This window comes from Chanodichthys erythropterus, chromosome 8 (genome assembly GCF_024489055.1).
Source record: "Chanodichthys erythropterus isolate Z2021 chromosome 8, ASM2448905v1, whole genome shotgun sequence".
NCBI classification, from domain to species: domain Eukaryota; kingdom Metazoa; phylum Chordata; class Actinopteri; order Cypriniformes; family Xenocyprididae; genus Chanodichthys; species Chanodichthys erythropterus.
In genome coordinates, this window is record NC_090228.1 from 34,579,230 (window position 1) to 34,602,647 (window position 23,418).

Genomic DNA, 23,418 nt, shown 5'->3' on the forward strand with positions numbered 1-23,418 from the left:
TTGATGCATACGCAACTGGCCTCCAGTGTTTTCCTTCTTCCTGGAGCAGCACAGCTCCCAGGCCATCCTTAGATGCGTCAGTTGATATCTTTGTCCTCCTAGATGGTTCAAAGAAAGTCAGCACAGGCTCTGTTGTCAAGAGTGTCTTCAGACGGGACCACTCTTGTTCATGGTTGTTTGTCCACTTGAACTCACACTTGTCATGTAACAGTTCTCTCATGTACACTGTCTTTGACGACAGGTTTGGTATGAACTTGCCGATAAAGTTAATCATTCCCATCACTCTTAACACTGCCTTTTTGTCTGTAGGTCTTGGCATATTGAGTATTGCTTGAATTTTACTTTTGTCTGGTTGTACGCCACCTTCTGTCAGCTTGTCTCCTAGAAACGTGACTTCCTTTACTCCAAACTGACATTTTTGTTTATTCAGCCTCAGTCCATATTTCTGCACTCGCTGCAAAACTTCCATGAGCCTTTCATTGTGCTGTTCAATTGTGGATCCCCACAATATGACATCATCCACATAGACACGAACTCCTTGTATTCCTTCAATTATGTGCTCCATGGCTTTGTGAAACACTTCAGGCGCTGAAGAAATCCCAAAGGGCATTCTCGAGAAGGAGTATCTGCCAAAGGGTGTGTTGAATGTGCAGTAGTGTGTGCTATCTTCATGTAGTTTTACCTGCCAAAAGCCCTGAGATGCATCCAGCTTTGTGAAGAACTTTGCACCTCCCATCTCACTGATGATTTCTTCCCGAGTCGGAATCTGATAATGTTCTCTCTGAATGTTTGCATTTAGGTCTTTTGGATCCATACACACACGTAATTCTCCGTTTGCTTTTCTTACACAAACCATGGAGTTCACCCATTCTGTCGGCTGTTCCACTTTCTTTATAACTCCCATGGCTGTCATCCTTTCCAGTTCCTGTTTTAACTTATCTCTTAGCGGGGCTGGTACCCGTCTCGGAGCATGGACCACTGGCTTTGCATCCTCTTTGAGCTGTATCTTATAGGTGAATGGAAGCGCTCCAAACCCTTCAAAAATGTCCGGAAACTGTTTTACTATATTATCAACGCTGTTCTTTGTATTGCCATATTTTATGTTGTCTACTCTTTTAACTAGGCCTAAGTCTTCACATGCCTTGTCTCCCAACACTGAATCATGTCCATCTGGAATGACTACGAACACCAGGTGATGTTCTTTACTTTTCACTTTTACTTTGATTTTGCATGTTCCTCTTGTTTCTATGCTCTGTCCGTTGTAAGCTTTGAGTTGCACAGTGTTTGGTTTAATATGTGGCTTGCTTTTCATTTTTCTTATATCGCTTTCAGATATCAGATTGGCCTTGGCTCCTGTGTCTAATTTCAGCATTATTGTTGCTCCATTTATTTCTACAGCTGCAGTCCACTTATCCTTCACAAGACTGTTTTCTTCAGCCTGTTCTATCAGGCCCACAAAGAATGTGTCACTAAGAGCAGTTTCTTCCACTGTATGGACTCGTTCACTTCGACTAAGTTTTTTTGTCAAGCACTGCTTTGCAAAGTGGTTCTGCCCTCCACATTTAGCACAGGTTTTGCCATAGGCTGGGCACTGCTTTGGTCTGTGTCTTTTGCCACATCTTTTACAATTGAACATTTCTTTTTCATTTTGCTGTTTCCATTTTGATTAGCTTTGTTTATGAGCTCTCTCTGTCACTGCAGCTACTGACGAACTTTCATGTGCAGCAGTCTTTGTATGTTCACTAAATGTTTTAGCATGTTGCTGCGCCACCTCACTGGCATGACATATCCGTACTGCATCGGTTAATGTCAGCTCAGTTTCTCTCAACAGTCTCTCCCTCATTTTCTTGTCATTTATTCCAAACACTATTTGGTCCCTGACCATTGAATCATGTAGCAATCCAAAGTTACATGTCTTTGCTTTCAATTTGAGGTCGATTAAGAAACTATCAAATGTCTCTCCTTGAAGTTGCAGACGTGAACGAAAAACATACCTCTCAAATGTCTCGTTCTTTTTTGGGGAGCAGTGTAAATCAAATTTCTCGATCACTTTCTCGAAGCTTCCTTTATCTTCTGCTCGATCAAACACCAGCGTGTTAAATACCTCGATCGATTGCGGTCCCGCGACGGTGAGCAATAAAGCAATCTTTCTTGCATCCGACTGATCATCCAGCCCCACTGCTTGCAAATACAGTGTAAATCGTTGCTTAAACGTTCGCCACTCACAGTCAATATTTCCAGTCCAGTTGACAGCGTCAGGCGGTTTTACACTTTCCATAACAACTATCTGAACTTCTGACCACTCCTGGTACCATGTAATGTTTGTTGTTCAATTAATGAAACTGTGTCTAACAAAACATCTTTTATTTTACAGAACGGTCCGCACATGGTGCAACTTCACAACATGACTAGGCGTCTCCTTCAGGTTGGACCAACACCTACAGGTAAGTACTTCACTACTGACATCTAGTGATTAGACTAGGTATATGCACATATCATGAAATACTCACTTATCATGACAAAGATGATTTCTTATAAGTTATTATTTCTACACTACTGGCTCATTTAGGCTATCAAACGGGTGCTTTCTCTTCGTCCTCTGCAAATTAAGCTAGGTAACGTAATGTTAGTTCGATAGAGAGACGTTTAAATCGTATACCGGTTTTTAAACTTTTTTTTTTTTTTTTAAGCGCGACCCTTTTATTTATGTGACACATAGTCATATACAACCATGTAACTAAACAAGCCAAAACGAATTAATTTAAAACGAAACTTAAGGTAAACCTGCATTGCTCTCATGGTATACCTCTCTCTTTCAGTGAAGTGGAGCAGTGCTCTTGCTGAATGGCACGGATTGCACTACAGACTATTGTACCTTTTATATGTTTTTTTTTTAAACTGTATTTTATTTTTCATAACGAACAAGCTGCGATGTCACGTTTCCAGTGCTTTGTTGTGTGCGCGTGAGGCGCAGGCGCGATCAAACAGCTGTCTATAAAGGGGACTTGCCTCGTCGTCATGGCAACGGTTCGTGAACAGGTCAGATTACGTCAGAGTTTGTTGGATGCTCAGACGACCAAACAAACGCCGATTAAAGGTGCCCTAGATTCAAAAATTACATGGAAATGACCTACAGTGAGTCTCAAACTCCATTGTTTCCTCCTTCTTATATAAATCTCATTTGTTTAAAAGACCTCCGAAGAACAGGCGAAGCTCAACATAACACCCACTGTCACATAACAGTCGGGGTGTACGCCCCAATATTTGCATATGCCCGCCCATGTTCCCAACATTATGAAAGGCATTAGACAAGGGCAGGCATTAACGTCTGGAGCAGCACAACCGAACCATCAGACTAGGTAAGCGCACAAGAACAACAGTGAAAAATGGCAGATGGAACAATAATAACTGACATGATTCATGATAACATCATATTTTTAGTGATATTTGTAAACTGTATTTCTAAATGTTTTGTTAGCATGTTGCTTATGTACTGTTAAATGTGGTTAAAGTTACCATCGTTTCTTACTGTATTCACGGAGACAAGAGCCGTCGTTATTTTAATTTTTAAACACTTGCAGTCTGTATAATTCATAAACACAACTTCATTCTTTATAAATCTCTCCAACAGTGTAGCATTAGCTGTTAGCCACGGAGCACAGCCTCAAATTCATTCAGAATGTAAACAATATAACAGTATACAATACTCACATAATCCGACGCATACATGCCGCATGCATGACGAACACTTTGTAAAGATCCATTTGAGGGTGTAAACTTTGTTTATGTACTGTTTAAGGCAAGCGCAAGCTTGGGGGCAGAGAGCATGAGAATTAAAGGGGCAGTAGCATAAATCGGCTCATATTTAATGATGCCACAAAATAGGTAGTTAAAAAAATTAATTAAAAAAAATCTGAGTATTTTGAGCTGAAACTTCACAGACACATTCAGGGGACACCTTAGACTTATATTACATCTTGTAAAAAACCATTCGATGGCACCTTTAAACATGTTCAGTCGGGTAAACAGACTCCGACCAACGCCAACACCTATCCAACAAACTCCAACAGAGAGTTTGCTGGCGTTTGTTGGTGCGGTGTGAACTGAAACAGCTGAAAACAGCTGGCAGGTGTTAATGTCAAGCCCTGATTGTTACTAAGCCTGCCCTGGGTACACCAAAACTACCCGCATTTTTCTTGTCCGTTGCCCTCACAAATTTCTGCAGTTAAGCTTGGATGTACATTTACATTCCAATAAAGGTTATTAATGCCTCTGAATTTTGACTTTTTGCACCATTAGAATACTTATAGGCAACTAGTCATGATATCTTCCACTCCATGAAACCCATGTTAATGGTCAGTAGTACACATATATGGTGCGTTAATGTATTTGCATTGTACTAAAATGCGTTCATTTTCAATGGACATATATGCGGCTGAAACGGGTAGCCTAGTGCATCCCAAATTTTTCAACATTAACATTTTAATATAACATTATGGTCATTATGGCCTTTAGAAAAATGTTTTTTTGAGGAGGTGGAGTACACAATAGGCCCCTGTGGCGCGGCCTAAGCTTTTGTCCTTAATGGCATTTTTTCCCCTACATTACTTTTACTTTTATACTTTAAGTAGTTTTGAAACCAGTACTTTTATACTTTTACTTGAGTAAAATGCTTGAGTTGATACTTCAACTTCTACAGAAGTATTTTTAAACCCTAGTATCTATACTTCTACTTGAGTAATGAATGTGAATACTTTTGACACCAGTGATCAGTGGTGGCTGTTTTGATTGGCTCTGTTGAGGAGTGCTGGAGTTTAAAGGGTTAGTTCTGTCATTTATTACTCACCCTCATGACGTTTCACACCCGTAAGACATTCGTTAATCTTCAGAACACAAATTAAGATATTTTAGTTCCGTTAATCCGATGGCTCCATGAGGCCTCCATAGGGAGCAATGACATTTCCTCTTTCAAGATCCAAAAAGGTACTAAAAACATCATATTTAAATCAGTTCATGTGAGTACAGTGGTTCAATATCAATATTATAAAGCGATGAGAATATTTTTGGTGAGAATATTTTTGGTGTGCCAAAAAACAAAACAAAATAACATCTTATAAAATGATGGCCGATTTCAAAACACTGCTTCAGGAAGCTTCGGAGCTTTTGGCAATAAAATTGCCACACCCAAGTCTCTTATACACAAATACAATCACTTTCTTTAACTTAATCATAACATACTTCAACAAACATTTCTTTCATTTTCTTTCAAAATTACTAACGCTTGACAGTTTTATTCATCAAAGCATATTGAGAGGATACAAATTTATTCATAGCATGATTAATCAAAACCCTGATAAATGGAATAATACAACAAATAATAAATGAGATGATTAATAGGATCACACTTACAGGAATTAAGGCAGATACAAGCATTTGTTGCCATCCTGTGAGCCATGCTAAGAACCCACTCTGATCATCAACATCTCGTCCTTGTAATTCTTGAGCAATTCTAGTCATATTTTTTAAACCCTCTGAGATTAAATGGCCATCTGCGTCATTCTCAGGGATATAGGTACAACAAGATGTTCCAACCATAACGCACACTCCTTCTCTCGCTGTAGTTAACTGATCTAAGACCAGCCTGTTTTGCAGGGCCATTAAAAGGAGCCTTCGAAGTTCCTGTTGACCATCAGCCAATGTGTCTCTTGTAGTATTGATGAATGAAATTAATTCATATCTTGTTACCTCTACTTCAACTGAACTTCAGCCAGAAAGGAAGCGTTTCTTTTTCTGTTTTATCATAACGTCAGGTTTTTGTGGTTTAATAACCATGGAATATTCTTTCAAAGTTACTAGAGCACATCTTCCACTCCAATCTTTTGGGAGAGTAGTGTAGACCCTATATATACACAACCAAAACCAATCTTTGATGGCTCTAGTTCCCCGTGAAGCAGGAGCATATCTGTGGCATTTTTGACCTGGCATAAGTGCACAATAACTAGAACATACGTCTTTAATAAAAGGATTAGCCAATCCGTAAGCAATTGTAGTAGATACAGGATGTGGTGTATAAGGCATATCTTTTATCTCACAATGTTGGTATGTTCGATTACATTTACTTTCAGGAATTGCCTCCAGTCTCACTGTTCCAGTTTCTCTTTCCATACACATCAAGGAGTCTGGGATAGAGCCAATGGTTGTCACTTTAGCATGTACTTGCGTTGCAAGCATCATTATTCTGCTCTCTCCACAACTCCATATTGCGGTTTTATTTAGCCGTGCCAACATTCTGGTAATGCTGACAAATAGAGGGCATTCTAATTCTTCTTCTGTTATTGGTGATTTAACCTCTACATGTGGTCCAGAAGCACTATGTGGCATTTTTGTGCAAACATAACAGTCACTTGTTTTTCCTTCATATTTGGCAGTGTAGTTGGCTAATCACCACCACATATTACCTGCGAAAGCATGTGGTTCTTCTTCATAATGTACCCAAGTTTGATTACCAGTGTTAACAGCTTGTATATGAAAAAATGTAACAGCTTGTATATGAATAAATAAATTTGTGGTTACACTTTATTTTAAGGTGTCATTGTTACAGTGTAATTATATATTTAAGTACTGAGTAATATTAAGCAACTACATGTACTTACTATAGGGTTAGGGTAGGATTAGGATTTGGTTGAGGGTTAGTTGCATGTAATTATGCATAATTACTATGGTAAGTACATGTAACATATGTAACAAGGACACTGTAAAATAAAGTGTTACCAAATTTGTTAGCACGACCAGGTAAAAATTCAATTGAGCAATTATGGCTTGAGAGCTTCAACATTAATTATTGCTGGTTCTGGATTAGCAATCTCTTTCCTCTTCTCCTCTTTGAACGTCTTGGTTCACCTTCCACATCAGCAAATGGGGTTTTCAAAAGAGAATACTTTGTAGAGAGGGAAAAAAAAATTAAATGGTCAAATTCACTCAGTATTCCATGATCTAATTCACTCATCTCAATTACAATTAAGTAGGCTACAAATTAGGCAAAGTCCAGTACATTATAGTCAGACTAATTTTTTTCTGTTGAAATAATGAAGATTTCTGTGCCACCCCAGACTGGTTGCTGGCCCCTGTCTGGCCATCTCTATAAAAAATGCTGGCTCTGCCACTGTGCATGGTGCTGACAAAGTCAGACATTGTTGGGTATTTCCAGTGAATTTCAACAGAAAAAAAAAGAACACAGATTAACGATGACAATGTGGTTGCACAATCTGAGAAGACTCCAGGTTTCATGTATATGCTAACACTTGTTGCAGTTGCTCATTTTGAAAGTGAAAGTAAGAGTTAAACTGCACATTGCTATTTGTGTAATTAACTGAAGTGGATGTAAGTAAGCCATTAGGAATAACCAGAGAGATACTTAGAGGGACATTGTTGGGAATTTCCAGTGAATTTCATCAGAAAAAAACAAACAAAAAAACACACAAATTAACAATGTTTACATGTGCACCAATTTTTGCAGTAAGATGTTTACATGATGTGACCATAACTCTTCACTCCAGTTTACATGCAATTTTTTTATTCTGATTATTCACTAATAAGTATGGTTCCCTGATCAATACGGTTAACTCGTATTGTGTAGCAGCATCCCAACGCCCCTATGTTTCCGGGTGCGTGATGAGATATATACTCACCGGGGACCACTGCACCCTGAAGCACATGAGGTGGCAGGGTTGGCAGAATGTCCCCCTGAGGGCACAGAGGAGAAATGGGCACTGTATACTGCGGTGTTGACCACTTCTCCCCTGAGGGGACTACCCTCAAAGTTCTGACACCACTGGTGAGAAAAGGCGCACCCCTTACACGCTCAAAGTTTACAGGGCAGCCATAGCAGCGAACCATGCTTTAAAGGTGCCGAAGAACGTGTTTTCAAAAGATGTAATATAAGTCTAAGGTGTCCCCTGAATGTGTCTGTGAAGTTTCAGCTCAAAATACCCCATAGATTTTTTTTAATTAATTTTTTTAACTGCCTATTTTGGGGCATCATTATAAATGCGCCGATTCAGGCTGCGGCCCCTTTAAATTCTCGTGCTCCCCCGCCCCCGGAGCGCCCACTTGCCTTAAACAGCATAAACAAAGTTCACACAGCTAATATAACCCTCAAAATGGATCTTTACAAAGTGTTCGTCATGCAGCATGTCTAATCGCGTAAGTACAGTGTTTATTTTGATGTTTACATTTGATTCTGAATGAATTTGAGGCTGTGCTCCTTGGCTAATGGGTAATGCTACACTGTTGGAGAGATTTATAAAGAATGAAGTTGTGTTTATGAATTATACAGACTGCAAGTGTTTAATAATGAAAATAACGACAGTCTTGTCTCCGTGAATACAGTAAGAAACGATGGTAACTTTAACCACATTTAACAGTACATTAACAACACGCTAACGAAACATTTAGAAAGACAATTTACAAATATCACTAAAAATATCATGTTATCATGAATCATGTCAGTTATTATTGCTCCATCTGCCATTTTTCGCTATTGTTCTTGCTTGCTTACCTAGTCTGATGATTCAGCTGTGCACAGATCCAGACGTTAATACTGGCTGCCCTTGTCTAATGCCTTGAACATGAGCTGGCATATGCAAATATTGGGGGCGTACATATTAATGATCCCGACTGTTACGTAACAGTCGGTGTTATGTTGAGATTCGCCTGTTTTTCTGAGGTCTTTTAAACAAATGAGATTTATATAAGAAGGAGTAAAAAATGGAGTTTGAGACTCACTGTATGTCCATGTACTGAACTCTTGTTATTCAACTATGCCAAGGTAAATTCAATTTTTGATTCTAGGGGGGGATTTTTGATTCTTGAAGGGTACCATAATACCCGCCTCACCTTGCCCCCTTATTATTCCAACTTGGGACCTGTCGACAGGGCCCTGAGGGGCCCACACTATGAGCCGCTTCAGTCGGCGGAGTACCGGCCCTTCTTGCTGAAGACTGCCCTCCTGCTGGCCCTAGCATCTGTCAAGTGAGTGGGAGACCTTGAGTTTGGGCCAAACGACTGTAAAGTCATCCTCAAACCAAGACATGAATGTGTGCGTAAGGTGCTCTCCACTCCGTTCAGAGCACAGGTCATTGCGCTCTCCATTGTTCCTCCGTCCGAGGACGAGCGAGAGTTGCACTTACTCTGGCATGTATCAGGCATGTTAACACCTTAATCTCATTATTACTGCTCTGAACAACGTGAGCATGTGCTTGGTTCTACACGAATGCTGTGTGTTGTTTGCACAACTTCATGAATGAACTCTGTGACATTATTTTGAAGTTTTTTCCTTTTCCAACTCATTAAACTATGTCAACACAACTCACTGCACAGTCTCTGCTCCGTATCTTCATCCAGACGAAGAACACAAGGGTAGACAAACCCGGCATTGTGATGTTCATCACAGTGCTGAAAAATATCCAGTTCGTCCATAAAAAAGTATTTTGAATTTGATGTGAGTAGATTAAAACAATGGCAGGTAACATGCATACTGTATGCCTCGGAGTTTGGTATAACTATACTTATTAGAGAATAATCAGAATAATGAACACTGTGTCAACTTGAGTCTTACTGTATGTCTTACTGCGATTAAGACCTTACTTTGATTATTAAAAATAATTGCATATATACACATGTAAACATAGTGATTGACAATGTGGTTGGACATTCTGGGAAGACTCCACGTTTCTTGTATATGCTGGCAGTTGCTCATTTTGAAAGTGAAAGTAACCAAGAGTTAAACTGCACATGGCTTTTGCAATAAAAGTGGATGTAAGTCAGCCACAAAAATAACCACAAAGATACTGAGAGAACAGGGACATCCCCTAACTTACTTTTGACTAATTAGCCTTAAGAGGCTGGACTAAAGGTGTGTCTAAGATATACAGATATAATGACAACTACAACATGTATACAACTCAGATCAAGCTACTGAAGTTAAGTAAAGCAAAAGGGTAAGTGACGTTCCTTCATCCATGGGGTTTTGGTTAGTGAATAGAAAATATTTGCTCAGGTTAAAAGCTATTACACATAAAGAGTCACTATAAGCCACATATAAATGTATTTGTGTGTGTACATGTTTTTCTATCCCGGTGGGCACTTGAATGCACGCAGACTCATATGGACTCATGTCACTGTGGGGACCTAAATTGAGGAAATGAGGAAACAAGCTTATTAATCAAACAGAATATTTATTTTTATTTATTTTATTTTAATGTGATGGGTGGGTTTAGGGGTAGGGTTACTGTAAGGGGATATAATATACCGTTTGTACAATATAAAAATCATTACTTCTATGGAAAGTCCCCACAAGGATAGCAAACCAGATGTGTGTGTGTATGTGTAAGAGTGGGTATGAGTGATCTCTACACCCTGACATGTCGTGATAAAGTTTATGGCCATGTCTTGTTAAAGCTTAAAATGATCTTCTTCATCAGCTAAACCCAGAGAGTTTTTAGACCAGAGGAGTTTGAATTTGGGCTAATATGGTAGATGAACACAAATAAAACATACAACATTTTATATCTCAATCAGTGTTTTTGTGTAATTTGTGGTGAATGTGTGTATGTGCATTATGTGAGTGTGGATAAATGATGTGGGTTTTATTGGAATGTTTGTGTGTATAAGTCAGTATATTCTACTGCTTTTGTCTGTTTCTCTATCCACATTTGTATGTGTGTAAGAAGACATGAGAAACACTTTTACAGAAAGTTTCCCAAAACAGAAAAAGCTGCTCAGTGCAGAATTACTCTATTGTGTACTATAGAATTACTGGAATATTTCTCAACCCATCTTAACTTTTTACCTCTAGTACACTGCAGTTACTTAAAGGATTTTAAATGTGTGTATCTGTTTGACAGCTGTATTCTCCAGTGATCATGGACAAACCAGTATGCTTGATTGACACGGAGTCAGATGGGAAGCTGTGTGTGCAGCAGTCAGCTCTACAGATCCTGCAGCAGATCCAGCAGCCAGTGGTTGTGGTGGCCGTGGTGGGTCTCTACCGCACCGGGAAGTCCTACCTGATGAATCGCCTCGCAGGACAACAAACAGGTTAGAAAAACACAGGCAGTGCTGATACCATTCAAAAGCTTAAAGGTGCCCTAGAATTGCCCATGCACTGAATCGGCGCATTTTTAATTACGCCCCAAAATAGGCAGTTAAAACATTGTATAATAAAAAATATATCGGGTATTTTGAGCTGAAACTTCACAGACACATTCTGGGGACACCTTAGACTTATATTACATCTTGTGAAATAGAGTTCTAGGGCACCTTTAAGAGAAACATCATTTAGTTACATGCATACAAGTAGGGATGGACGATTATGACCTAAAATCACAATCTTGATTAATTTAACATTTTAAACACATTTCTTGAAATTATGCCTCCTTTTCTCGAAACTCTAAACGCAAATCCATAACTTCTCACCCAATTCCCCAAACTTCCTATTTTCAGGTCAAAATGAAACTCTCCACTCAAAACCATTCAATCTAGGTGAAAAACCAAACTTTGCCCTCAGACATGACACACAAAGCCCTAAAACACACACACACACTACAACATAGTCTTGCACACTGGTGAGATAAATTCAAAACAATACTACAAAAAATGGTAATAAGTTATGTTTCTTGGTTCTCCCCCTTAAAAATATTTTTACCTGATCAGCACAAGAAAAGACACAAATGTATACATTTGCACATTTTATTTATTCCTTAATCTACTGTACAGTACAATACACCTAACAACAACAACAAAAAATATTCTGCCCCACTCCAGCATCCCGTCTTTGGTCCAAACTGGCAAGCCTTAAAACACATACACTTGACAAAGTTTAGTGAAGACACAAGTAAAAGTGATCTCACTTCAGGGCTCACCACTCATGCGCCATCTGTGTGTGTTGGCTCACCGTTTGCCTCCATGTTGCTTCCATGCCGCTGACTGGACAGGGCGGAGTCACGTGACTACATGTGGTAGTATGTTTTTAAGGGGAAAGTATTAACTGGATTAAAAAACTTGTTAATACTTTCAGATACCTGAAAAATGTTCTAAATTTCGGTTTTGATTACTTTTTGATTAATCGTCCAGCCTTATATGCAAGCCATTGTTTGTGTGCCATTTTCAGGGTTTGCATTGGGCAGCACCATCGAGTCCAAGACGAAGGGCATCTGGATGTGGTGTGTGGATCACCCCACTAAAGCAGGAACCACTCTGGTGCTGCTGGACACTGAGGGACTCGGAGACGTGGACAAGGTGACTGCCCAACTAGTTTCATCATATAGTATCTGTCTGTCTATCTATTTTTTTATCCATTCAGACAGAACTTTGATTCCATACATTTCTGGAGTGTCTTCTGTGTCAATGCAAGTTTGGCCTGGAATGCTACAAAATTTGATCCCAGGACCACAAACTATTAACATTACAAACAATCCCAGAATGCCTCTGTTTGAACAGGAGTCAGAGCCAATGCTGGGTATTGTGTGAATGAATGTAGTGATGACTTTAGTTATAGTTCAACTATTTAACTGGGGGAAGAAAAAAGAGAAAGTCTGTATACAGAAAAAGATGCAGGAGCAACTCTCTATCCACAGTTCAGATGGAAATGAACTGTGGTGTATGATATTAGTGATAAAACCAACATGAAAATCAATCTTCAGGAATGTTCAGAATCTTAAATATCATATTGTACACCGATCTCACATTCACAGATCATTTTTAAGAGCACCATTCAATAAAATCTCAGGCAATTGTGTGTCTTCTATTATGGGTTGTGGTCTCATGTCAAATCAACATATCCTATATCCTCAGGGGGACTCAAAGCATGACACCAAGATCTTCTCTCTGGCCGTTCTTTTGAGTAGCACTCTAGTGCTGAACAGCCGAGGAACTATTGACAACAAGGCCATAGAGGAACTGCAGTATCCTTCTGATCATAATTTCAATTTCATTGTCACTATAGAAATATTCTTCACTGATATAAAATTATATGTTGAATTTACTTAAAAAGCTTGATGCAAAAATGGTGCATGTATATTTTAAGTAAATTCAACTTTAAGTATTTTTTTCTAAAACTAACAAGAAAACGTAGTGCTGTCAATTGATTAAAAAACATGTTTTCTGTAATTGCGATAAATCACGATTAAAAACATTGGAGTTTTTAATATTTTTATACTGTAATAATTTCACAGTTCCAAAATAATGTAGAAACAACTAGACAGTTTATTTTAAATATTTGTTTAATGGGATCTTTTTTTATGAATGAAGACCAGTATCACTGATATTAATACTGGTACTGATGTCTCTGTCTGATGTCTCTGATTAAGCAACAAGTTTAGTCATAATTCCTCTATGATTGTTTAATTTAGAGCTTGCAGATTATATTTCAAAAAGTTTTTCATGCATTTAAATTACAAAGACTCAATGTCATTGTGGCCTTCATATATATATATAAAACAACTCTGTTCTCTTTCGAGATTACTGATTTTATATATGGTCCCTGTCTCATGGTGAATCTACATTTGTTCTTTAACTCACACTAAACAGATATGTCACTGAGTTAACAGAGTACATCAAGATCAAATCACCTGATGAAGTTGTAGATGATTCAGAGTTTGTGAAGTTCTTCCCCAAATTCATCTGGGCTGTGAGGGACTTCACTCTGCAGCTAAACATCAATGGCCAAGACGTAACAGAGGATGAATATCTAGAGTTTGCTCTGAGGCTAAAATTAGGTAATATTTAAAGCCTGAACCTTTATTTAATTAACTGCTTTATCACATTGTGCAGCTTGATTATGGATATTTGCTTAATCTTTCCGTGAGCAAGCAAAACCTAGCCAGGTCCAATAACTGATTTTTAGCTTCCTGTGTTTACCTACAGTGATACCTAAGGTCATTTATCATTAAGATCAATTTGATACTTATAGTTTCTTTTATTTTAAACATTTAATTTTGTACACTGTGTGTATCATTTGACTGAAGGAAATCTTTGTGTTGTTCTCTTGAAGGTAACTCAAGTCATGTGAATAAATACAACCTTCCAAGAGAGTGCATTCGTAAATATTTCCCATCACGGAAATGTTTCACCTTCCCATTCCCAACTCATCCAGACAATGTCTCTTATCTGGAGACTCTGGACCCTGCTGAGATTTCAAAAAAATTCTTTGAGGTCACTGATCGTTTCTGCCAGTTTATCTTTGACCAGAGCCAAGTGAAAAATCTGAAAGATGGACACACAGTCACCGGCAGAGGTAAATCAGTAAGCCTCTTAATGTTTTGGACTGTGAGTTTTGTTTTATGGTGGGCAGTGTTTCCTGTTTTTGTACATTTTATTCACAAACATCTTCATGACATGATGCTTGAAAAATATAAAACAGCTTCAGGAACGAAGCCACTATGTTAACCAGATCACCAGCCATTTGTCACTCTGTAAGCAGCCAGCATAATTTTATTTTTTCCTTTTTTAATTCCTTGTTTTTGATTCCTCTACCTTACTAAAGTTTTGGGTCATCTTGTGAAAATGTACGTGGACACCATCTCCAGTGGGGCTGTGCCGTGTCTGGAGAATGCTGTGATCGCCATGTCAATGATTGAGAATGAAGCTGCATTGCAGGAGGGGCTTGAGGTTTACCAGAGTGGAATGGAGAAGCTCAAGAACTCCTTTCCCCTGGAACTGAATGAAATCACCTCTGAACACAAGAGTTTCAGCCTCATGGCAACACAAACATTCATAAAACGCTCCTTCAGGGACCATGATGGGAAGTACTTGACATCTTTAGAGGTAGGTGGAAGTTTCCATACCAAATTATACCATGGTTTGTTTGAATACTTCATTCTGATTGGCTGGAAGGTGTGCAATAAAACCATTTAATGAGGCTCCGGCGTAGGTCCGACGCAGAAGTATAAATCAGCCTTAAGGGATAAAGTTGTCATAGAAACATTTCAGACATTGATCGTGACATTTGTCTAAGGTTACAAATGGAACCTGAACTGACTTTGGACAGATCGCACAACTGTCTGAGCTCATTAAGACCCAATGTGCGAGCGTGGGAACAGCTGCTCAATTGAGCGCGATATGAATGGTGGTAAGAGGAAAGGAGCCATAGACAGCGTGCACTGTAATCGCACATACAGAGAGAATAATTGCCCCGCACATAATAAGCGATGCAGGAGATGCAATAAACTGAGACATTTTGCCACTGCATGTAAAACGAAGAGCTGGTAGTGTGACACTGAGACACGTGATACATTTTTCCTCGGGTCTGTAATGAATGAGTCTGAGGACAGGTGGTGCATTACTCTGCCTATACAGGGCAAATCACTCAAGTTCAAAATTCATACTGGGGCTGACATCACCATCATGTCTCACTATACATATGAGATCTTACAAGGGTGCCCCCATGGACAAAAGCAGTATAAACGTGAGAAGTCCTGGGTTAAAAGTGAGCTGAATGGGAAAAAATTCCTAACAAATACTCAAAGTAAAGGGAAAATTGTTTTGTTGTAGATGGGCCATTTGCTAAGAATTTGCTCTGTCGAACCACTGCTTGTAAGATGGGCCTAGTACAGAGAGTGGATGAAATTACAGACTATGATGATATCTATTGAGACATTGGCTTGCTTAAATGTGAACCAGTGAAAGTTGAACTTAAGTCAGATGCCACTCCTTATAGTCTGGCCAGACCTCGTAGAATTCCCTTTCCCCTGTTTTCTAAGGTAGAAAATGAGCTTAAGCACATGCAGTCCTTAGGGAAGTCACTGAACCAATGGAATGGTGTGCCCAATGGTGACCTTAGTAAAAAAAAAATGGTTCTTTCAGGATTTGTGTTGACCTCATTTGAATATGGCTGTAAAATGTGAGTGGTTTATTCTCCCAACATTAGAAGATATTGCCCCCAAACTCTCAGGAGACTATGTGTTTTCTACTCTGAACACATCCTCAGGGTTTTGGCAAATCCCTTTGGACCCAAGCTGTGTGAAGTTGACCACATTCATAACTCCAGTAGGACAGTTCTGTTTTAATAGACTACCATTTGGGGTTACTTCAGCACCCAAAATTTTCCAAAAAGAAATGAGTACACTTCTAACTGGACACAAAGGCACTGTAGTTGTCATGGATGACATGGATGACCAAAACAAGCATGACGAGAATCTTGAGGCTGTTCTGAGAACTATTAGAGAGTGAGGTCTGAGACCTGAACCATGATAAATGTCACTTTAACAAATCTGTGCTGCAGTATTTTGGCCACACAATCGGTCAGGACCAAATCAAGCCTGATGCAACCAAGGTTAAGCAATCACTGATATGCCTAGTCCCACTAATTTGACAGCGCTTAGGCAAATTCTGAGAATGATTAATTATTTAGGCAAAAGAGCTTTACACGGAAGCTCCAGCCAGACACAGCTTTGCTGAAGAAGGATGCAGTCTGGCTTTGGACAGTCCACGAGCAGTCTCTGAGCAAAGTAAAGTGCAAGTTAGCCACAGCTCCCGCTCTCGCATATTACGATCCTGCGAAACCCACTATAGTCAGTGCAGATGCCAGTAGTTTTGGGTTAGGAGCTGCCTTGCTCCAAGTTCATGGTGATGCAGTACTTGCAGTCGCATTCGGTTCCAGAACCTTGATTGAAGCAGAGTGCAGATACTCCCAAATTAAAAAGGAGTGCCTGGCAGGTGTGTGGGCATGATAGCGGTTCACCTGCTACCTTCAATGCTTGGATGAATTTTGCCTGCAAACAGACCACAAACGTTTGGTCCCACTCATTAACTCCTATGATATTGATCGTGCCCTATTACGATGTCAGCAGTTACTAATGTGCCTTATGCTCTTCAATGTGAAATCAGTGCATTTCCCTGGTAAATGTTTGGTGGTGGCAGACACACTTTCTCAGAATCCTCTGAGAGAGCATTGCTGCTCAGAGATGGATGATGAGGCAAAGGCATATGTTGAAGCAGTCATCACTTCTAAAGAGGTGTCACAATCAAAGCTTGGTGTCATTAGAGAGGCCACAGAGGAAGATGCAGTTCTCCAGGCAGTGACAAGCTTTCCCAGCAAGGGTTGGCCAAAGCATATACCCTTCCAGCTGAGTGACTATCATACTGCTAAGGCTTCCTTGTCTGTTGTCAATGTACTTTGTACGAGGATAGGATTGTCATTCCTCGATGAGGGAGGAGGTGTTATGTCATGAAGGCCATCAAGGTCTCTCCAAGTGCCGTCAGAGGGCAAAGATGTCAGTTTAGCGGCCTGCAATAGGTAATGACATTAACAGGAGTGTCTCAATGTACACCTTTTGTAGGGCCCACAAACCCACGCAAATGAAAGAACCTAGTGCAAAATTGCAGCAGATTTATGCGAGTTGAATGGTGAAACTTACTTGATAGTTGTAGACTACTACTTGAATGACATCAAAAATAGCCCACATTCAGACACCATCCAGGTTTCAAGTTATCAGCAGACTGAAGTGTATGTTTGTAAGATGGAGAATTCCCAGGGAGCTTGTATCTAGTTAATCTCTGCTGAATTTCAGCAGTTCTGTACAGGGTACGATTTTCACCACGCAACCTCAAGTCCTCATTTCCCCCAAGCCAATGGAGCTGCAGAGAAAGCAGTTCAAACTGCAAAACGGATTCTCAGCCTACCTGACCCTCAGATGGCACTGATGTACTACCGGGCAAAGCCCAGCCCAGATAATAACAGGTTGACAAATCAGAACCAACCTGCTAATGCTTAACTCCCTGAGGTCTGAAAACGCTCCGGCCCGTTTTGCAGGATTTTTTTCAAATTCCAGCAAAACAGACTTAAAATACTTTGTCATTTCTTGTCATAGAGACATAAGTAATATATCAATTGAAACTATAGAATGTCTTCTTTTATTTGTGTAGCATATGCACACGTATCAGGATAATCAATAAACTTGGGAATGTTCAGAACGCTTTTAGCATGCTGGACTGGGTTGTAAAACCATCTCGGCTCCGAATAGTCTGCCATAAGATGAGCCCACTTGACACTTTTGTGGACCTGCGATGGTAAACAGTAAAGTCCAACTTCCTCTCTTTGGTGACTTCAAAAGGAGCACCCCCCCCAGAGACTGTCCAGATCCACATTCCAACACCCCACACACACAGGAACACACAAAAGCACACACACAGGCACGTACAGAAACACACAATCATACATTTTTAACTGTATATGTGAACTACCACTATGCTGGAATATATATATGATATATTTTAGAGCCTATGCATGTTTCCTAGTGTTTAAATGAGTGTATTTGTGCTAGTGTGCATTTTAACGATATCATTTTGTCTGTAAACCATAACTTGGTTTCTATGCCTTTCTGACCTATCGAGTTTGATCTCGTTTCAAAGCTCCGGACTTGAGCTATTCATTGAGACATGTCACAAAACGGACAAATGCATTTTTCTATGTGTTTAATGATCCTGTGAAGAACACACCCCATCTCGAAATCCGATCTGATAGCCATTAAGTATGCAAATTCAGCTAGGAGACCAAACAAAGCAACTTTGCCCGCCAAATAGTGCTGCGCCTCTATTGGCTGCTACAATTCAGGAGGTGTGTTAGCTTGGGTTTCCATAAAGACAACGACACACACCTTCGCTCACTCTCTTGTCTCTTCGCGCTGCTCTTCTTCTTCTCCTTTGTCTCCCGACTGACTCACGAGCACCTCGTGCACGGACGCCTCAGGTGACCGCGCTTCCCAACCACGCGCGCAGTTCGGGAGGACCACTTCTTTAGACTCTCTCTCTTCGGCTAAGTTACTTAAGCTTAAACCTCTTTTGAAAACCCCGCCGGAGAAACCCTCTCTGAAAGGACCAACCCAGCCAGGCGCATTGAAACTGCTACACACGGACTTGAACCAATAAGCAAGTATTATCATTTATCTGAATTTGTCTAAACTGATTTCTGTGCTGGCTCTCTCTCTCTCAAAAGGGTTTACGTTAACTGTGTAATTTGCCATCCTTTGATCATCTTTCTTTCCATGTCTTTTCTTCATTCTCACTCGTGTATATATGTGTATACTTCTGTATATATTTTTGACGTATAATCTCGGTAGCCGTAGCTGCATATATTAAACACATAATTCATGCTCGATTGTTCTGTTGTTCTTTCAACTGAAGACCAAGTCACTTTAACGTTTTTCGATCGCTTTATGCTTTAGTTATTTTCATGGCCAGAAAATAACTCTGTTTATAATATTCTGTGAGGGACTTAGTTTGCTGGACAAACGAACAGTTTCTCTAGATAATTATTAAACCAGAACTAATCATATATGTAATTGATTATAATTCGTTGTAATTGATTCACAATATATGTTTAATTCCCCGTTGGGTTGATATATGAATCATAATTTATTCATACCTTATGAATTATTATATTCATATTTCATCCATAAATTAATGAATAACTGTACGAACCGCTACATTCGTTACATTTGTGTACACTCAAATACACAAATAAAAGAAAACTAACATGATGTGTGATCTCTCGTCTCCCTCTGAACGAAGTCCAATCTGATAGTTCTCAGAAAATGAACTGTAACTTATGAATACTAATGACAAAAAAAATTACACTTATGTCTAAAGAAACATTGAAATGTCAGGTTTTAAATCGTGCAAGTCAAATCGAAAACAAACATTCTGTGTTTATGTAATCTGTATGAAAATGGGATTCAGCTCATTATCCGCTAATGCGGCCACGCCCACGGAGCCAGCGCTATTCAGAGGCAAATTCAGTCAATACATATATACATCGTCTCAATCGTGTATTTATTGTCTTGAAAAGTGTTTATTTGGATGTTAAAGCCGTGGTTAGCGATCTCTAGAAGACATGCCGTTAGTTCCTGGTTCCTTTTCTTTATATGAATTTGTGGCCTAAAGGTGTACAGAGCGCCCTCCGGCTGCAAGTATAAATTGAAAACACAGTATCCAGCACTCATAGTGATGACAATAAATACTGAATAAATATTACTCCTCAGTATAGAAAATTGACATAAACATATAAGAATTCATCAATATTTCTCCAAATGTGCATGCTTTTAAGCTAAAAGCCTATATGAAATGCCATAGAGGTAACATAGTTGTTCAGACACTTTGCATCACAGAAATACATTATATTTTAAAGAATATAATAGAATACCATTATTTTAAATTGTAATAATATTTCACAGTATTGCTGTTTATGATGAGCTGAGACATTATTACAGAGGGATTTTTTCACAGCCCACCTGAATGAAAGGCCTCATTAATATGCAAGTCATTTCAGGTCATTATTATGTGATTCTTTTGTCTTCTCATGTGTAAATGACCCATTATTCATGATGATTCATGCCTCCACGCATACTGTGTTTCTTGACAAAAAGTGTCTTACAAAAACTAAATCAATATATTGTTTTATATGAAGGAGTAGGCAGCATAATTTTTACATAATTCTGAAGCAAAAACTCTAGTCTACAACCTCCAATACCCAGAAGTCTTGTGAACACATATTTAATATACTTTTATGGCCTTATTTCAGTGAATTAAGTTTTTGTTTTTTTCAATAACCACGCATAAACATTATTCCTTCAAAAATACAAACATGTACATACATGTTCCTCACATATTATTGTAGCCTAGTTTGTGCTGAATACAGTCCAATGACACTTTTGTCATTTATATGTTTATGAACAACTGAAAAAAGCACAAATGTCAGGGCATGTCAAAACTTCTCCAAGCCCCAAATCAGCCTCAGACTCCAGAGGGTTAAGGAAAAACACCAACTTGAACCCATTGATTACAAAGCAGTGGTGTGGAAGGATAAGGCGCAAAGGAATCCTAAAAGTTCTTCTATGATCTGAGACACTCTGCTCATGTTTTATCAGAACTCCAACCTGGGGAAAAGTTGGACAGTGAGAAAGGCTAGAAAACACCAGTTGTGGTGCTGAATAAAACTGAAACAAGATCTTACATGGTGCAAGGATTCAGGCCCTCCTAGTGCAGAAACTGAACATTAAAATACTCCTGTGGTTGCTCCTGCTGCACCTATGAAGGCACCACCATTTATAACTTCCAGTGGAAGAGTTGTGAAAACACCAAAATATTATTTAGGCTAAAATCAGTTTTACCTGGAAAATAGTGGCTCAGGAGGTAGAGAAATTCACTAAGAATCAAAAGTGTCCTGGTTCAAACGCTCGTGCATCCTGGCTATATGTCAAGTGCCCTTAGGTAAGACACTGAATCCCTGCTTGTTCCCAGTTGTTGGGATGGTAGCCTCCACTACTGGTAGGAGGCCACTGTTAGAAAATGTGCAAAAGAACTCAAACAATGAGCATTAAGCATCCTTCCTGTTTTTCTGTGTGCTGTTTTAGGAAGCCATCAGTCGTCAGTTTGATGAGTATCTCTGGGACAATGAGAAGGCTTCAGAGGCAAAATGTGAAAGTCTTATGTCAGTTCTCTCTGACCCAATGACAGAAAGAATCAATGGAGGATTTTATGCCAGAGCTGGTGGTTACGATCTCTTCTGTCAGGACCTGGAGGACATTGTGAATCAATACAATACACTGGCCTGCAAAGAAGTCAAGGTTATAAATGTTTCATTATATAGAACAATGCTATAATTATGACAATAATATTTCCAATATTATTTATTGTTAAAATGCAGCAAAGCCATAATTATACAATAACAATATTATGGTATATATTTTGAATGTGAAGTGATAGCACTTCAGTTCTTAATATTTTTTAACATCATGCTTAGTCTTTCCTTGTATGTCCTCATAGATTGCTGAGGTGTTGGAGAGGTTTCTACAGGAAAAGGCTGCAGTGACCACAGCCATTAAGCAAGCTGATGATAAAATAACTGAAAATGAAAGAAGAATTTGTGGTAAAAGCGTGTTTTCCATATAATAGACATTGTTTTTTTTAATAAAATATGCTCTTTTAAGGAAAAACAGCTTGCTATATAAAGGGGATGAGAATGATGCCCAGGGGTGTAGTGGACAGGCATGCAGGACACGCACTATGCCGCTATACTGCCGCTGCTGAACATGATGCGGATCTGACGCGCATCTCATTTTCTCATTTTCAAGTCTTTAAGTTTGTTTAAGAAGTTATTTAACTTAATTTAAGACTGCTCTTATGAGGATAGTCGACAAAACGGGCATTCTGGCGTAATTCTGTGTGTTATTGTTTATTCAAGCACGAAAGAGAACTTGATACTGGTGCACATTTTTCTGTGCATAGTGTGTCACACAGACATGACATTCACAGACAGCGCATTCTTGTTTGCCTTGTCGCGCTTGAATGGATATTTGCATGAATAAGAGCGTGATCATTTAATGTAACACTAGCCAAAGGATGACAGAAAATGGATGCTGTGTTAATTTCATTAAATATTTTTAAAGTGTTAAACTGGACTAAATTAATCATGTGATAATGCATTAATTACACCGTAGAGTTAGACATAAATCTATGTTAGATTTGTCTCCTTCATTGGACTCTTGTCTCTTCTCCATCTTATATTTCCTTCAACCACTTCCTTTTTGGCTGACCAGAGGAGAGAGAGAGGGCAGTCCTTCTGGAACAGGCAAATAAAGCCCAGGAACAGAAACAGCGTCAACTGGAGGAGAAGATGAAGACTGAACAACAGAATAATGAACAGAGGGTGAGACAGGTCACACAAAGCATGGAAGAGGAGATGTCGCGCCAACAACAGGTGACCAAGTATGCAATGGACAGTAAGCTGAGGGAGCAGGCTGCCCTGATGGAGAATGGCTTTCAGGCGAAAGCTAACATGATGTCCTGGGAGATAAACGAGTTGAAGAGAAAGAATGCAGATGTAGAGGAGTCAATGTCAAGAAAGTATGGACAAATGATAGCAGATCAGCAGCGAATAAATGAACAGAACATGGAAGTGCTGAGGCAGCAACACATACAGCAGATTCAAGCAATTAATAGCAGACCCAGACCTCGATCTCAATCATCTTGTTCTTTACAGTGAAATGTGTTGAAAGATGTAGTTGCTTTTATTCATAATTACTAGAATCTCACTAAATTTGATGTGACTTTTTGTTGTTTTGCAATCATAACTACAAACTTATATCACAGTTGTTTCAAGTTCTGCATTTTATCAATTCAGAATGGTAATGTTTGATCACCCATTTATGTAAATTACTTACTTTTCCACATGGAAAATTGAAAGCAGTTTCATTTCATTTCATTTGCATCTTTCTTTTATTGTAGTTGTCCTTTTTGTTTTTCTATGCTGATGATATCATTGCCTTCTGTAATAAAAAACATGATTCAAGGAAAACTATTCAAAATAAATGTTATTTACACAGGCGGATGTGTGATATAATGCGTGGATGTATATGGATGTAG

General features: G+C 39.1%; 1 protein-coding gene across 3 annotated transcripts; it reads left to right on the forward strand.

Annotated features, from left to right (window-relative positions):
- Window positions 1–689: 689 nt before the first annotated feature.
- LOC137024815 (guanylate-binding protein 4-like) lies at window positions 690–23,368 on the forward strand. 3 transcript variants are annotated; one of them, XM_067392701.1, is made up of 11 exons: window positions 690–1,192; window positions 2,375–2,444; window positions 10,905–11,097; window positions 12,170–12,297; window positions 12,853–12,962; window positions 13,588–13,775; window positions 14,051–14,293; window positions 14,543–14,823; window positions 21,408–21,620; window positions 21,820–21,922; window positions 22,593–23,368. In XM_067392701.1, the coding sequence occupies exons 3-11, from the start codon at window positions 10,923–10,925 to the stop codon at window positions 23,036–23,038; spliced, it is 1,887 nt and encodes a 628-aa protein (XP_067248802.1). In that variant the 5' UTR covers window positions 690–1,192; window positions 2,375–2,444; window positions 10,905–10,922; the 3' UTR covers window positions 23,039–23,368. The 3 variants fall into 3 exon arrangements, with proteins under 3 accessions (XP_067248802.1, XP_067248803.1, XP_067248804.1); XM_067392702.1 differs by lacking the exons at window positions 690–1,192; window positions 2,375–2,444 and adding an exon at window positions 9,860–9,998; XM_067392703.1 differs by lacking the exons at window positions 690–1,192; window positions 2,375–2,444 and having other exon boundaries at window positions 10,789–11,097.
- Window positions 23,369–23,418: the final 50 nt, after the last annotated feature.